The sequence below is a fragment of the Tamandua tetradactyla genome, chromosome 19, assembly GCF_023851605.1.
Source record: "Tamandua tetradactyla isolate mTamTet1 chromosome 19, mTamTet1.pri, whole genome shotgun sequence".
NCBI lineage: Eukaryota > Metazoa > Chordata > Mammalia > Pilosa > Myrmecophagidae > Tamandua > Tamandua tetradactyla.
This window is the reverse complement of record NC_135345.1, coordinates 2,977,140-2,993,601: the sequence shown is the minus strand read 5'-3', so window position 1 is coordinate 2,993,601 and position 16,462 is coordinate 2,977,140. Positions and strand designations below refer to the sequence as shown.

The following is a 16,462-nucleotide window of genomic DNA, read 5'->3' as shown; positions in this document are numbered from 1 at the left end:
ACTTGCTGTAAGTAGATTTTAATTAGAACATACCTTTCCAGCCATTTCCACTGTAAAAACTGGGAAAAATATGCACTTTTTTTGTATTTTTCAAATGGTTCTCCACTTAAAAACTTATGGACGATTCTAGAAAAAAGTTTTACATAATTATACATTTGCTGCATTACAATTTGAAAACAACTGTGCTTTGTACTTTTAATTAGCACTGGATTTGGGAAAGCCACTCATTATAACACAACTCAGTATATTGAATTCTGCAGTTAAAGAATTTCAAACTAATATCTAATGCTGTCAGTGAAAATCTGAAGGCAAGAATTCAAAAGCAATGAAATCATTTTACCATTTCAAAATCAAAGTTTCTTTCTTTATGTGTATGGCCATCAGAGAAATATGTACCTGATAAAAAGAATCTACCAGTAAAAAGTCAATAGTTTAAAATGCATTCATATGTATATCTGTGTATTTATGGAAGGAATGTAAACATTTTGCAAATAAGAGTATAGTGACTATTAAATAATAGTCATACAGTAGAAAATGTTAATATATGATACACTTTTTGACAGTGAAAGTATAGCACTCAAATTATTTTACACTGTGTACTTCTTGAAGAAGTTTTATGCAATTATCATGACTCTTAGGTTTTATTCATTATCTTATTATACAAGTATTGTACCCCATGGGGAACAGATGAGGGAGAAAATATAGATATTGTTTACAACAGCTTGTTCAATCAATAAACATCTACTGAGTAGATGGCAAGTGCTGTTGGATGCTGGAGAAAAAACGTCAAATTAACCGTATCTTAAAGGATCTGACAGCTTAGTTGGGAAGACTGCTAAATTAGCGCACAATTAAGAGGACAGTGTGACGACAGCTAGCACAGCTAGGCATGGTCTGTTACAGAACACCTGCCCTGGGAAAGGAGGTAGGAGGAAGACTTTCCAAAGAAGGGGACATCTGAGTCCAGGTAGAAGCTACCAACTGAACAAAGAAAGGGTATCTCAAGCAATGGCAAAGTTCCAAATGGGAAAATGCTCTTTCGGGCAATTTCTAGGAAATAAAAGGGCTTTGGAAATTATCCAAATATTTTCACTGATTTTTAGAATTCTGAGTAAGTTACTTGATTTCTATATTTCACTTTATTTTATAAAAAGAAGGTATTCATATATTCCTGGATTAACTAATATTACAAAACAGTGGTTCTCAAATGTAGCCTGGGATTTCCTAGGGGTCCTGAGACCCTTTCGGAGTGTATGCAGTAATCAAACTATATTTATAACAGTAATACTAAGATGCTATATGCCATTTAAAAAATCTCATTGTCTCATGAGTATATAGTGGAGTTTTCCAGAGACCACAAGGTGTGTGATATCACAGCAATGACAAAAAAATAGAATATTTGTGTCTTCTTTTTTAAAAGCATAACCCTCATAAACAAAAGCCCTTTGTGTTCTCAATAATTTTTAAGAGTGGATCAAGGCCCCGAGATCACGAGGTTTTGAACTGCTGCTATATACAATTCGGGAACTGAACACGGCCCTGGCGGCCATCTAGACCACCCCTCCGGGCACAGCTGAGGGGAAAAGCGATAGCTCCCTCCTCTCCGCGTGCTTTTCCAAGTAGCCACCTTTCTCTAAAGAGCGGGTGGACAGCAGCACAACCAGCACTATTTTGAACCAATGTAAAGGGTCTTAGTTGTTGTCTTAGTTATATCATCGTTATAAAGGCATTTAAACTGTTTCTACGAAAAAAAACACAAATACCAACTAATTTTAATTGTATATTTCACAGTCAGTATAAATCCATAAGGTTAGTGACCATAACTGACTTAACTGGTGCTTCTGAATTTCACTTGCCCAAACTCTTTACCTCACAACAACAAACACTGCCCTACTGCTCTAGTCTGGGAAGTGAACCCAATCCAGACACAAGCATTTTGGAAGGGTAAACAGAGAAGGATGAAGAGAGCCAGGAAAGGGATTTTAGGATAAAGGGGTTCAACAACCTCACCTGTTCAGTATGCCATTTAGGTATGTGCTGCCATTATTCTTTATGTGTTTTCAGTGAAAGTGATCAATTTCATTTGGAAAGTACTCTGCTAAGAACTTGTCTGGTGCAGAGAAACCTCCGGTAAACCCTTCTGTTTCAAGTTTAGACATGTATATATGTGTGTGTGTGTGTGTGTATGTGTGTGTGTGTGTGTGTGTGCGCGCGTCCAGGGTCAGGCATGAATTACATACCTAGTGCATTTCTTAAAGATATCTTTGGAAGGAGTCTGCTCCAGGCTCTTTTTACATTCCTTCAAAACGTCTTGAGGTATTTCTGGTAAACGGTCTTCAGATTTACCAGTCTTCTTAATACAGCACGAACCAAACACATAACAATTAGCGATTCTGCAATATACTGATCATTAACACAACCTTATGCTTATTGTAAATATAAAGTACATGTTCAGGATTCATGTCTGTTGTCTATCTTTTCAGACCTTATTCTATGTATATAAAACTACAACAAACCCGTAGAATAGTTTCTTTTTCTTCATATAATGGGATAAAATGTTTGTAGAGTTTTCTGAGTGTGCACTGGCATCTCCAGAGCCACTGCATTTTCTTTAGTGACTGCATGGATCTCCAGAGTGTGGATTTATATGCCCCTACCAAATACTCCAGTTGCCAGTCTTTCTCATTGCAAGAACTGCTGCCGCATACCAATCAAAATCCCAACAACTTACTTTTCAGAAATAGAAAAACCAATAAGTAAACTTATCTGGAAGGGCAGGGTGCCCCGAATTGCTAAAAGTATCTTGAGGAAAAAAAACGAAGTCGGAGGTCTCATGCTGCCTGACTTTAAGTCATATTATGAAGCCACAGTGGTCAAAACAGCATGGTACTGGCATACAGATAGATATATTGACCAATGGAATAGAATAGAGTGTTCAGATATAGACCCTCTCATCTATGGACATTTGATCTTTGATAAGGTAGTCAAGCCAACTCACCTGGGACAGAACAGTCTCTTCAATAAATGGTGCCTAGAGAACTGGATATCCATATGCAAAAGAATGAAAGAGGACCCGTATCTCACATCCTATACAAATGTTAACTCAAAATGGATCAAAGATCTAAACATTAGGTCTAAGACCATAAAACAGTTAGAGGAAAATGTAGGGAGATATCTTATAAATCTTACAATTGGAGGTGGTTTTATAGACCTTACACCTAAAGCAAGAGCACTGAAGAAAGAAAGAAAGAAATGGGAGCTCCTCAAAATTAAACACTTCTGTGCATCAAAGAACTTCATCAAGAAAGTAAAAAGACAGTCTACACAATGGGAGACAACATTTGGAAACAACACATCAGATAAAGGTCTAGTATCCAGAATTTATAAAGAGATTGTTCAACTCAACAACAAAAAGACAACCAATCCAATTACAAAATGGGAAAAAGACTTGAACAGACACTTCTCAGAAGAGGAAATACAAATGGCCAAAAGGCATATGAAGAGATGCTCAATGTCCCTGGCCATTAGAGAAATGCAAATCAAAACCACAATGAGATATCATCTCACACCCACCAGAATGGCCATTATCAACAAAACAGAAAATGACAAGTGCTAGAGAGGATGCGGTGAAAGAGGCACACTTATCCACTGTTGGTGGGAATGTCAAATGGTGTAACCACTGTGGAATGCAGTTTGGCGGTTCCTCAAAAAGCTGAATATAGAATTGCCATATGACCCAGCAATACCATTGCTAGGTATCTACTCAGAGGACTTAAGGGCAAAGACACAAACAGACATTTGCACACCAGTGTTTATAGCAGCATTATTTACAATTGCAAAGAGATGGAAACAGCCAAACTGTCCATCAACAGACGAGTGGCTAAACAAACTGTGGTATATACATACGATGGAATATTATGCAGCTTTAAGATAGAATAAACTTATGAAGTATGTAACAACATGGATGGACCTTGAGAACATTATGCTGAGTGAGACTAGCCAAAATCTAAAGGACAAATACTGTATGGTCTCACTGATATGAACTGACATTAGTGAATAAACTTGGAATATTTTGTTGATAACAGAGACCATCAGGAGATAGAAAAAGGGTAAGATATTGGGTAATTGGAGCTGAAGGGATACAGACCATGCAACAGGACTGGATACAAAAACTCAGAAACGGACAGCACAATACTACCTAACTATAATATAATTATGTTAAAACACTGAAAGAAGCTGCATGTGAGAATGATAGAGGGAGGAGGGCTGGGGACATAAAGGAAATCAGAAAGAAAGATGTTAAAGATTGAGATGGTATAACCTAGGAATGCCTAGAGTGTACAATAACAGTGAAATGTACAATGTACAAATTTAAAAAATTTTTTTGCATGAGGAAGAACAAAGGAATGTCATTATTGCAGTGTGCTGAACATAGATGGTAATTAATATTTTAAAATGTCACCTTCTGTGTGAGACTAAAGCAAAAAATGTTTATTTGTTACAAAATTTATATTTTGACTAGTGCATTTCCTAATATAACTTATGTAGATAGTTTGATTGAACACCATAAGTGCTTGGAATCTCAGGTAGGACATGAGATTTTGTTGGTTTGTCCAGAGTGATCCCCCAATGAATCCCAGATTCGATCAGTGTGGAAAACTATTTGCAAAGCCCCCTTCGGGGAATGGTGAGAATGGAGAGAAATTCAACTTCCCCAAGTTGAATTCTTGATATTCTCACAAGCAGTGTGGACAACCAAAGCTATAGGCTGAGCCCCCAGTCTTGGGGGTTGTTCATATGAAACTTAACCCCACAAAGGATAGGTCAAGTCTACTTAGAATCTAGGCCTAAGAGTCACCCCCAAGAGAGCCTCTTTTTTTGCTCAGATGTGGCCTCTCTCTCCAGCCAACATGACGAGTAGTCTCACCACCCTACCCCTCTCTGCGTGGGACATGACTCCCAGGGTGTGGACATTTCTGGCAACGCAGGACATAGTCCTGGAATGAGCTGAGACTCAGCATCAAGGGATTGAGAAAAACCCTAGAATGAGCTGAGAATTAACATGAAGGGATTGAGAAAACCTTCTTGACCAAAAGGGGGAAGAGTGAAATGAGACAAAGTGTCAATGGCTGAGAGATTCCAAACAGAGTCGAGAAGTTATCCTGGAGGTTATTCTTACAAGTAGATATCACCTTGTTGTTCAAGATGTAGTGGAGAGGCTGGAGGGAACTGCCTGAAAATGCAGAGCTGTGTTCCAGTAGCCATGTTTCTTGATGATGATTGAACAATGATACAGCTTTCACAATGTGACTCTGTGACTGTGAAAACCTTGTGTCTGATGCTCCTTTTATCTACCTTGTCAACAGACGAGTAGAACATATGGAATAAAAATAAATAATAGGGGGAACAAATGTTAAAATAAATTGTTTGAAATGCTAGTGATAAATGAAAGCGAGGGGTATGGGGTATGGTATGTATAATCTTTTTTTTCTGTTATCGTTTTATTTCTTTTTCTGTTGTCTTTTTCTTTCTTTTTCTAAATCGATGCAAATGTCTAAGAAATGATGAATATGCAACTATGTGATGATATTGAGAATTGCTAATTGTATATGTTGAATGAAATGATATATTAATATTTTTGTTTGTTAATTTTTTAAATTAATAAATAAAATTAAATTTAAAAAAAATGCTGCCACGACCATCTTTGTATGCTTGTGTTTCTATACAACAGATTCCTAGAAGTAAAATCTCTACCTCAAAGGACACTTGTGCTTTAAATGTTAACACATACAGTACTGCAAACCTGCCCTCCAAAAAGGCTCTTGTGCCTTCATTCCCATCTGCAGAGTCCCCAGGTACAGTTGCCCATTTTCTTTAACCCTCATCCAGAGGATTCAGGGAAAAGGAAACACAGGCTAAAACTGTTTTGCAGATTCACTGACAAAAATACTCAGATCACGTCTAGTTTTACACATAATTTTTTAAATTTATTATTGATATATATTATATATTCCCATACCGTATAATCATCCAAAGTGTACAATCAAAGGACTGCAATTAGTTTTACATACAATTTATAATTAGAAATTTGGAATGTATTCCAGATCAATTTCTGAATGTGGTAGAACTATGCTGTCATACCCAAACTTTGTGTTTTCCATAAATCACAGCACAAGCAACTATTTAATCAAAGACGCTGCACTACTGATAAAAATATATAAAAATGAGAACACAAGCATTTTCAAAAAATTAATATTACTATAATGAATAGTGATTAATAACTGCCATTTGAGTTATTTAATACATCAAAGGCATTTTTACTTATATTATCTCATTTAGTCTCACAACCCTAATAGATAAGGAAAGAGATTTAGAAAAGCTACAAAAAAAATCCCAAAGCAATGGCTGGGAGCCAAGTCCTAGGCAAGGTCACAGTAAGGACAAGATGGGTCCTTAAATTCATAATCTTTCGGCTACAACTTTCAAAAGTTTATCCATTTGTAGTATTTAATACCCAAACAGGTTAAATTTAATTCTCATTCATTCCCTCATCATCAGCTATAATTTCAAAAGCCCTTCCAATGGTTCTTCACAAAATTTTACAACAAGGTATTTGAATTTAAGAAAAAAAATTTAACTTATTGATGTGACATAATAAAGTTCAACACGTTAAAGCAAATTTACCTGCTAATGATCTTTTGGTTCCAGGTGGTCTGAGTACAACAAACTTAACCATAAGAAAATATATAAGCTGGTACTTCATAAAAAAATGAAAAAAAAACCTGGGTTTCTCAAATGCTTATAAGAAACCCTTTCAGCTTAATAGGATTTCTACTGAGAAAATTCTTTTAAATTTCCAATAACATTTGTGCAAATAGGACATCAAATAAAATGTGGCAATGCTCATCAAATTCAGATCTCTACCTTCCTAAACCATTGCTTATCACTGCTTTAGTGTCTGTCTCATTAAAATGACAATATACACAAGACTCCAAACAGGAATGTGAGTCTTTGTTCAGCTCTGAAGAAAGTCAAGTGTCTTTACTGCTTTCCCTTCCTGTGGTAGTTAGGTTCAGGTGTCAGCTTGGCCAGGTGTAGGTGCCTAGTTCTGTTGCTGTGGACATGAGCCAATGGTATGTGAAGCGCATCTGTTGCTAATTACATCTGCAGTAGGCTAGGAGGCATGCCTGCTGCAATTAATGACGTTTGATTTAATTGGCTGGTGCTTAAATGAGAGAGCTCAACATAGCCCAGCCCAAGCAGCTCAGCATACCTCATCTCAGCACTCACAGCTCAGCCCAGGCCTTTGGAGATGCCCAAAGGAATTACCCCAGGGAAAGCTGCTGTAACCCAGAGACCTGGAGAGAAGGCCAGCAAAGATCGCCCTGTGCCTTCCCGCTTAAGAAGGAACCTCAGTTGAAAGTTAGTCTACCTTTCTTCTGAAGAACTACATGTTTTTTAACGAAATAAATCCCCTTTTATTAAAAGCTAATCCATCTCTGGTGTGTTGCATTCCGACAGCTAGCAAACTAGAACACTTCTCTTCCCCGCCTGTCTCTACATCTACAGGCTTTGGGTGCTGGGTCAGGGTCCTGGTGACAGGCTGCCCCACACTGCAGGGCCCCTTGAGCTCTGGGGCACCCTAGGCAGGCACACTGCTGCCGTGGGTCCTTGGGAGCCCCTCTGAATAAGGATTGTGGAAATGCAAGCCCTTGCTCAGCTGGACGGCTTTCCAGGCTCAGGAGCCAAGGCAGGTAGGGAAGCCTGGTGGTTAAGAGCCCTTTCCATGCCTCTGGCACTTAACTCTGGCCTTGAACAAATTACCAAATCTCTCTACAGTTGTTTCTTCTGTGAAATGGGGATAAAGGGCTGTCTACTCCAAAGGGCGCTGAGTGGGAGATGAGTACATGGTACTTGCTACCATCGCTATGATTCATCCCCCATTTGTGCAAGGGCCAAGCTCTGTTCTGGGTGCTTAGGCTCTCCTGGTGAATAAAACCACCCTAAATCCTGGCCCTCATAGAACTTACATTTTATTGAAGAAGAGAACAGAACAGACATTATAAATGCTGGCTGTGGTTGAATATGTTGGAGGGTGGTCAGCGTTATAAAAAAATTAAGCAAAGTACAGAAACTCTGTATCTGCCCCCCAACCCCCACCTCTCCTTGATGCCTTCAGGATCTCCTTCTTGCCTTAGTTATTCTGAAATTTCACAACGACGTGCCTTCGGGTGGTTCTACCTTCAGCCACTGTGTTGGGTACTCTTCGGCCTCCAATCTGGAAGCTCATATCCTTCCATTCTGGGAAAAATATTTCTGTGTTCTTTGACAATTCCTCTTAAATTCTCCATTCTCTCTTTCTGAAATGCCTGTTAAATGAATACTCCTGGATTATCTTTTCCTACTCTTTCTTTCCTTATTTTCCACTTCTTTGTCTTTTCATTCTTCTATCTGGAGAGGTCTTCATTGTTTTCTTCAAACCAGTCCCTGGCTTTCCCTCTCTTGACAGTTTCTCTTGGTAGCTTCCTGCTCTTCCAAGTCAGGCCATCTCAATCCTATGAACAGCATGATGCAATGGACGTTTTTGCCTCTCTGCATAGTCTTTTTCTTCCATGTTTCCTTTTTTACCCCTTAGCTTTTGTTATCAGCACTGATGATCTGCTCATATTTAAGATGGTGAGAATTCCACAGCGATGGGCAGGGCTCATCAATACAGTGAGCGTTCCCACATGGCCACGTGACTGGGCACTGAGTTTCTCCCTTAGATAGTTGGACTGGAGGAGGGGCAGACTTCTCATTACCTGCTATTTTAGTTTGCTAGCTGCCAGAATGCAATATACCAGAAATAGAATACCTTTTAAAAAGGGGAATTTAATAAGTTGCTAGTTTACAGTTCTAAGGCTGAGAAAATGTTCCAATTAAAACAGGTCTATAGAAATGTCCAATCAAAGGCATCCAGGGAAAGATACCTTGGTTCAAGAAGGCCAATGAAGTTCAGCGTTTCTCTCTCAAGCAAGAGCGCACATGGCGAACATGGTCAGAATTTCTCTCTCATCTGGAAGGGCACATGGTGAACATGGTGTCATCTGCTAGCTTCTTCTCCTGGCTTCCTGTTTCATGCAGCTCCCCAGGAGGTATTTTCCTTTTTCATCTCCAAAGGTCGCTGGCTGGTGGACTCTGCTTCTCATGGCCATGTCGTTCTGCTCTGCTCTCTCTGAATCTCTCTCTCAATCTCCCAAAATGTTTCCTCTTTTTATAGGACTTCAGAAATCAATCAAGACCCACCCAAATGGGTGGAGACACATCTCCCCTAATCCAGTTTAACAACTACTCTTGATTGGGTTACATCTCCAGGGAGATGATCTAATTACCTACAGTACTGAATAGGGGTTATTCTGCCTTTATGAAACGGGATTCAGAATAAAAATGGCTTTTCTAGGGGACATACATCCTTTCAAACCAGCACACCTGCCTAAAGGATAGAAGCCTGACAGAGGTCTGGGAGGCGAACAGGGAAGGTGAAGAGGTCCTATCGATCCACCTAGAGAAGCTTCACAGCACCCTTCCCTTTTCCTTGTTAAGGTCCTGCCCTCCACTGTTACCTATGACCTGTAGCCTAGGGACCCTGGATTTCACCATCTCTAGAAAATACAATTCTTCAACTCAAGTCTGGAAGGGAAAGGGGCAAGGAGAGGCAGAGACCTGACTATAGGGAAGAAAGGCTCCTCGGGGGAGGCCTGGCACCTATCCCATCATTTATACCTTTTGAGGCAATTTATTAGGCAAGTTCAGACCTCCATATTCTGATAAATGGAGCCTTTCTTCATTATGAATTAATAATACTATCTTTTAAAAGTTATTTTCTGTAATATTAGAGATACTCCAAATTTCTTTTGACATCTGCCTATTTTTTCTTTTTGAAGTTCAACATATTTAAATTCAAGGAATTAACAGGGGTAGGGTGAGGGGTGATGGAAACAGGTCCAGGATTTTTGGCTCCTGGAGGCAGGTTCAGCTATAGCAAACAGTTAAAATGGGGAGGGGTGGTGGTGGAAGATGATTATCAGATTTGGTCTTAAACTCATGGGTGGGAAAGTGACAACCCTTGGGGGTGGGGAGCAGCAGGAAGAAAGCTGTCTGAGGAGGACAAGAGACTTCCAAGGGGCAGTAGCCCCTACTCCTAGGCCTCACTGTTGGAAGGGAAGGGAAGCCAGGCCTCTACCCTCAGTGCTAAGGAAAAGGTACTTGGCTCAGTCTCTTCCTGCCCAGGGTTGGGCTCTAAACCTCCTGGCTGCTTTAAGGGCCCCGAGGCCACTCCCTGTGAGCCTCTGGAAGAAGCTTTAGCTGAGTTTCTAAGTGCTTATCATGATGGCACACAAGGGCACAGCCTGCCAATCCTCAGGCAACAGCCTGCAAAGAGGCTCCTGGCATCCCACTCAGCCCAGCTCCTCCACAGCAGCAGTCAGGTAGGGTCGGTACATGTAGGAGTCACTTATACGGCTTCTACCTTTCCCAGTGCCACCTAGTACTGTCGTCACCACATTAAAAGAGACTCAGGATGGCTGCCACCATTCCTGAGATGCCACCAGCCAGCCAAAAAGCTGATGCCCACTCACCTAGCTCATAGCTGAACCAGTATGGAGCTGAAAAGGGCACATCCCACAGGGCAGTGGGCCCCCAGCCCAGCCAGGGGCCCTGAGCCATCGCAGCCAGGACACAGGTGCCCAGCTCACAGTGCGACCCATGCCAAGCTGGCAGCTTTGTTCACACCAGCTCCAGGGGGCTGATCACAGTCACAGTGCTCAGGTAGGCCAGCAGGACACGGGTGAGCAAAGATCAGAGGTCAGTGTTCATTTACACAGGAAGGCCTTGAGTTGGTCATATGCAGTGAAGTAGATGGCGGTGGCTGGCACGGTCATTACCAGGGTGGCCAGGATGCGACTCCACAGGGTCTGAAGACCCTCCTGCCTCATAATCACATGGCAGGCAGGGTCCTGAAACCAGGTGGCACAGTGGGCACTGTTTGGGCACAGGTACAGGGGGCACTTCCATTTGGTGCAGAGAGGTTTCAGAGCCTAGAGAGAGATGTCAGGTCACTGGCTACTGAGGCACACTGAGATTACAGGCATACCTTCACAACGTCCAGAGCTGTTATGAAGAGGGAGATGACCACAGTCCCTGTGCCCTTGTATCAGGAAACTGCAATCTGAAGAATTTCTTCAAATCTTCCTTACAGTTTACGAATTATCTCTTTAGCTATGCTTAATCTATTTACCTTTCTATTGATTTTTTTTTCTTTTTTTTAACATGGGCAGGCACAGGAATCGAACCCGGGTCTCTGGCATGGCAGGGCAAGAACTCTACCTGCTGAGCCACCGTGGCCCACCCTCTATTGAATTTTAAAAAACATTTTCATTATGTTATATATATATATATATATATATGGAAAAGCAGTAATTTTCAAAGTACATTTTAGTGGTTACAGAAGGTATTTCAAAGTTTTGTAGAGTTACCATTCCACAATTTCAGGTTATTCCTTCTAGTTGCTCCAAAACACTGGAGGCTAAAAGAAATATCAACACAGCAGTCATACTCATTTGTTAACTCCTATCATCTTTGTTAAAACTCCCCCTTCTCCTCTGATCTTTCTTCCATTCTATGGGATCTTTCAGTTATGCCCACTAAAGCTCTTCATTGTTGAAAAGGGTATCAACAATATAGGATAGAGGGATGGAACTAGTTGATATTCTTGGAGAGGTACCCCTGTGTTTTTTAGAACTTATCTGACCTAAGAGCCCTCTGGAGGTTATAGGTTTTAGGAAAATAAATTTAGTGCATGAAACCTTTGTAGTGTCTTGGTTAGAGCCCTAGATGTTCTTTAGGGTTAACAGGTATGATGTTGGTTGTGGTTTTAGCAAACCATGGCAATTAGCAATATCTAGCTGAAGTTTGTATAACGGTAGCTTCCAGAATGACCACTCAACTCTATCTGAATGCTCTTAGCCACCGCTGTCCGGTTTTGTTATATTTATTTCCCCCCTTTTGGTACAGAAGGCAAAATTAATCTCATGATGCCAGGGCCAGGCTCATCCCAGGGAATCATATTGCCTGTTGTCAGGAAGATTTTCACACCTGAATGTCATATCCATATAAGAGGGGGGAGGGGTATTGATTTTCCTTGCAGAGTTGGGCTTAGAAAAAGACAGGCCACATCTGAGCAACAAAAGAGATGTCCTGGAAGCAACTCTTAGGCCTAATTATGGTAGTCTTAGCTTCTCCATAACAAATATAGGTTTCATAAGGGCAAGCCTCAAAATCAAGCACTTGGTCTATTTTCTTGCAAGTCCCTAATGTTTGAGAGATTACCAGGGGTTCCCAGATGGGAAAGTTTAATAGTTCCATACTTCTTCTCCAGTCCCTAAAGGGACTCTACCAGTACTTTTAAATTATAATCCCACCATAGTCGGGGATGTATCAGGGTATTACATTAAGCTACACTGAATTACAAGGCCTTATTCCCATTCTGGGTTCCAAGTATTTGGGTTGTTTAAATGAGCTATCTAGATAGTTGTTACAGAAAACGTATGTTCTAGACACAACAAACCTCTCTGCCTTTGGTCTCTTATAGTAGGTGAAGCTCCAGAGTACATACACTATGATCTTTTATCCTATATTCTGATATACCTTAGTTCCAAACAGATCTACTTCTTTTTTTTTTTTGGCTTGGGCAGGCATCGGGAATCAACCTAGGTCTCCAGCATGGCAGGCAAGAACTCTGCCTGCTGAGCCAGTGTGGCCCGCCCAGATCTGCTTCATTTTTATCTCTAATTGAAGCCTGATCTCTTTTTCAGTTACTTTAGCAGTTGTGGTATATAGCAATGCTGATTTTCAGAGCTTCAAAAATCCAGCTCTGAGTCTTAAAGTATTTTCTAAAAGAGACGTATGAGACAATACCATATATAGTCTTTTGTTTCTACCTTATTCTGTACAATTCTGTGAACCTAATCCAAGAAGTATTTCTAAGTGTTTTGGGGTGGGGGTTATTCTGTAATCCAAGTCTAATTAATGTCCTGAAGGCAGACTCACTTCACTGCATGCTTCACAGCTTGAATTCCTTTTGTGGTCACACGATATTGCATTATCACAGTTCCCCTTTCTTCTTCTCAGTCACTGTACCCTTTGGCCCTTTCTATCTATTGGGCAACATGGAAAATGTCCAAAATAAACAATCCATGTCTTACAGTGTTCTCACTTCTTTGTGCAATCATTAGCACTCTCAATTTCAGACTATTTTCACTGGTCAATAAACACAGCCTCACCAAATACCCTATCTACATCTTCCCCTATCTTCTGTCCCGCTTCCTCAATTATTTACTCCCTGGCATTGCTGTGGCACTGTTTATCTCTTCTTGTTAACTACAGGCCATAGCATGCAATATCAGTTTTCCCCCAAAACCTGTTATTGAATCTTTCTACAAGATCAAACCTTCGAAGTTCATGCAAGAACTGTAAAGTTAAGTAGTGGGTTAGATGGCTCTATACAACACCATTTCAATCATATTCACCTTCAACATGGCAATTTTACTTATAACCTCACTAATGAACTACCATCACTTCTGTCCACTCCCTTACATTTAAGTTCAACTTCATTGGGTAACCATCCACCCATCTTTAGCTTCTGTGTACCTCCAGGTCCCTATGTTCTACATCATAAGCCTCTGAGTTTCCCTTTGCCAGAGTCAAAACAGTGAACTTATACAGTATCTATCCTTTTGTGTCTGGCTTATTTCACTTGGCATTATCCTCAAGGTTCATCCATGTTGTCATTTCATCTTACTGCTGCAAAGTATTCCATCATATGTATATACCATATTTTGTTTATCCACTCGTCTGTTGATGGGCAATTGGATTGTTTCCTGCTCTTGGCAATTGTGAATAGAGCCACTATGAATATCGATATACAAATGTCTGTTTATGTCATCTTTCAACTTTTCTGGGTACACATTAAGTATTGGTATCACCAGGTCATAAGACAACTCGATATTTAGTTTACTGAGGATCTATGAAACTGTCTTTCACAGCAGCTGTACCATTATACATTCCCACCAGCAGTGAGTAAGTCTTCCAATATCTCCACATCTTCTCCAACATTTATAGTTTTCTGTTTATTTAATAGCAGCCATTCTTATAGGTATGAGGTGATATCTCATTGTAGTCTTGATTTGCATTTCTCTTATAGCTAATGAAGATGAGCATCTCATCATGTACTCTTTAGCTGTATTTGCTCTTCCGAAAAATGTCTATATCCTTTGCCCATTTTATAATTCAGTTGCTTGTTCTTTTGTTGTTGAGTTATATAATTTTTATCTGCACAGGACATCAAAACTTTATTTGATATGTGATTTCTAAATAGTTCCTCCCCTTACGCTGTTTGCCTGTTCACCTTTTTAACAGCCATTTGAGGTGCAGAAACTTTTGATTTTAAGGAGTTCCCATTTATCTAATTTTGCTTTTGTTGCTTGTGCTTTGGGTGAAAAATTTAAGAAGCATCCTCCTATTTTAAGGCCTTGAAGATATTTGCTAGATTCTAGGAATTTTATGGTACTGGCTCATATACTTAGGTCTTTGATACATTTTGAATTAATTTTTGTACAGGGTATAAGGTAGAGGTTCTCTTTCCCTCTTTTGGCTATTGATAATCAGTTCTCCCATGCCCATTTTAATTTATTTACTTTATTTCTATTGATATATATTATATATTCACATACTGTGTAATCATCCAAAGCATACAATCAATGGTCCACAATATAATCATATAGCTGTGCATTTACCACCACAATAGACTTTTTTTGTGCATGTGAAAAATAACATATATAAAGCACACCACAACAATTAGTTGCAGAACAGAGTTCAGAGTTTGGTGTGGGTTACAATTCCATAATTTTAGGTTTTTACTTCTAGCCATTTAAAGATCCTGGGAACTAAAAGAAATATTAATATAATGATTCAGCAATTATACGCATTTGTTAAACCCCACCTTCTCTGTATAGTTCCACCATCACCTTCAATCTTTTCCCCACTCTTTAGGGATATATGGGCTATGCCCATTCTAACTTTTTCATGTTGGAAAGGGCTATCAATAATATGGGATAAGGGGATGAAACTAGTTGATATTCTGGAGAGGCTAGCCCCTCTGTCCCATGCCCATTTTTTATAACATTTTTTATTGTAAAATATACAAAGCAAAGAAAGAAAAAGACATAATTTTCAAAGAACACTTCAACAAGTAGTTACAGAACAGATTTAAGAGTTTGTGTTATCATTGCACTGTTTCAGATTTTTCCTTCTAGCTGCTTTTAAACACTGGAGGCCAGATGGAGTATTAATACAGTGATTCAGCAGTCACACTCATTTGTTAAATTTTCTTTTCTCTCTTATAATGCCTTCTTCTCCTCTGATCCTTCTCTCAATCTTTAGGCAATGCCCATTCTGAATTTTTCATATTGAGAAGGGGTGTCGACACTAAAGGATAGAGGGATGTGATTAATTGATAATCATAGAGAGGCTGGTCGCTCTGGGTTTCAAGATTTATAAGACTTAGGAACCCTCTGGGAATTACAGATTCGAAGAAGGCAAACTTAGTGCATGAATTTTTTACAGTGTCTCAGTTCAAGTCCTAGGTATTCTTAAGAATGAACAGGAGTGATATTGGTTGGGGTTTAGTAAACCATGGCAATGAGCACTATATAAACTGAAACTTGCATAAGAGCAGCCTCCAGAACAGCCTCTTGACTTTATCTGATCTCTCTTGGCCACTGATGCCTTGTTTTATTACACTTCTTTTTCACCCTTTTGGTTTGGAAAGCTTTGCTGATCCCACATAATCAGGACCAGACTTATCCCCCAGAGTCACACCCCACATTGTCAGGGATATTTTCACCTGTGAGTGTCATGTCCCACACAGTGGGGAGGATATTGGTTTTTCTTGCAGATTTGGGCTTAGAGGGAGCCATGCCCATTTATTGAAATAATTCTTTCTCAGTTCAGTGGATTTGGGAGCCTTGCTGAAGATCAATTCACCTTGAATTTGGTGGTCTAGCTCCATACTCTCGATTCAATACTGTTCGTCAGTACTTCTATCTTTGTGCCAGTAGTGTGCTATTTTGATCACTGTGGCTTTAGAGTAAGCTTTAAATTCAGGAAGTGACAGACCTCCCAGTTCACACTTCTTTTTTAGAGTATCTTTAGTTAATCAAGATCTCTTTCCCTTCCAAGTAAATTTGATAACTAGCTTTCCCAAGTACTCAGAGTAGGTTGTTGGAATTTTGATATGTATTGCATTGCATCTGTAGATCAGTTTGGGGAGAAGTGACATCTTAACAACATTCAACCTTCCAATCCACAAGCATGGAATATCTTTCCACCTATTTAGGTTTTCACTGATTTCTTTCAGCAATGTTTT

The 16,462-nt window shown here is 39.8% G+C and overlaps 1 protein-coding gene and 1 pseudogene across 3 annotated transcripts in view; both read right to left on the bottom strand.

Annotated features, from left to right (window-relative positions):
- The window catches only part of GRK4 (G protein-coupled receptor kinase 4), a 188,003-nt gene that overhangs the window by 73,230 nt on the left and 98,311 nt on the right, over positions 1-16,462 (bottom strand). For 2 of the 3 annotated variants that reach the window (XM_077136280.1, XM_077136282.1), the window contains 2 exons: positions 2,241-2,353; positions 34-126 (listed from right to left, as the gene is read on the bottom strand). In XM_077136280.1, coding sequence (XP_076992395.1) covers positions 34-126; positions 2,241-2,353 — 206 coding nt within the window. The remainder of the gene's footprint in view (positions 1-33; positions 127-2,240; positions 2,354-16,462) is intronic. The other variant, XM_077136281.1, reaches the window with a different exon arrangement.
- On the bottom strand, positions 2,362-13,268 carry LOC143663693 (mitochondrial glutathione transporter SLC25A39 pseudogene; annotated as a pseudogene).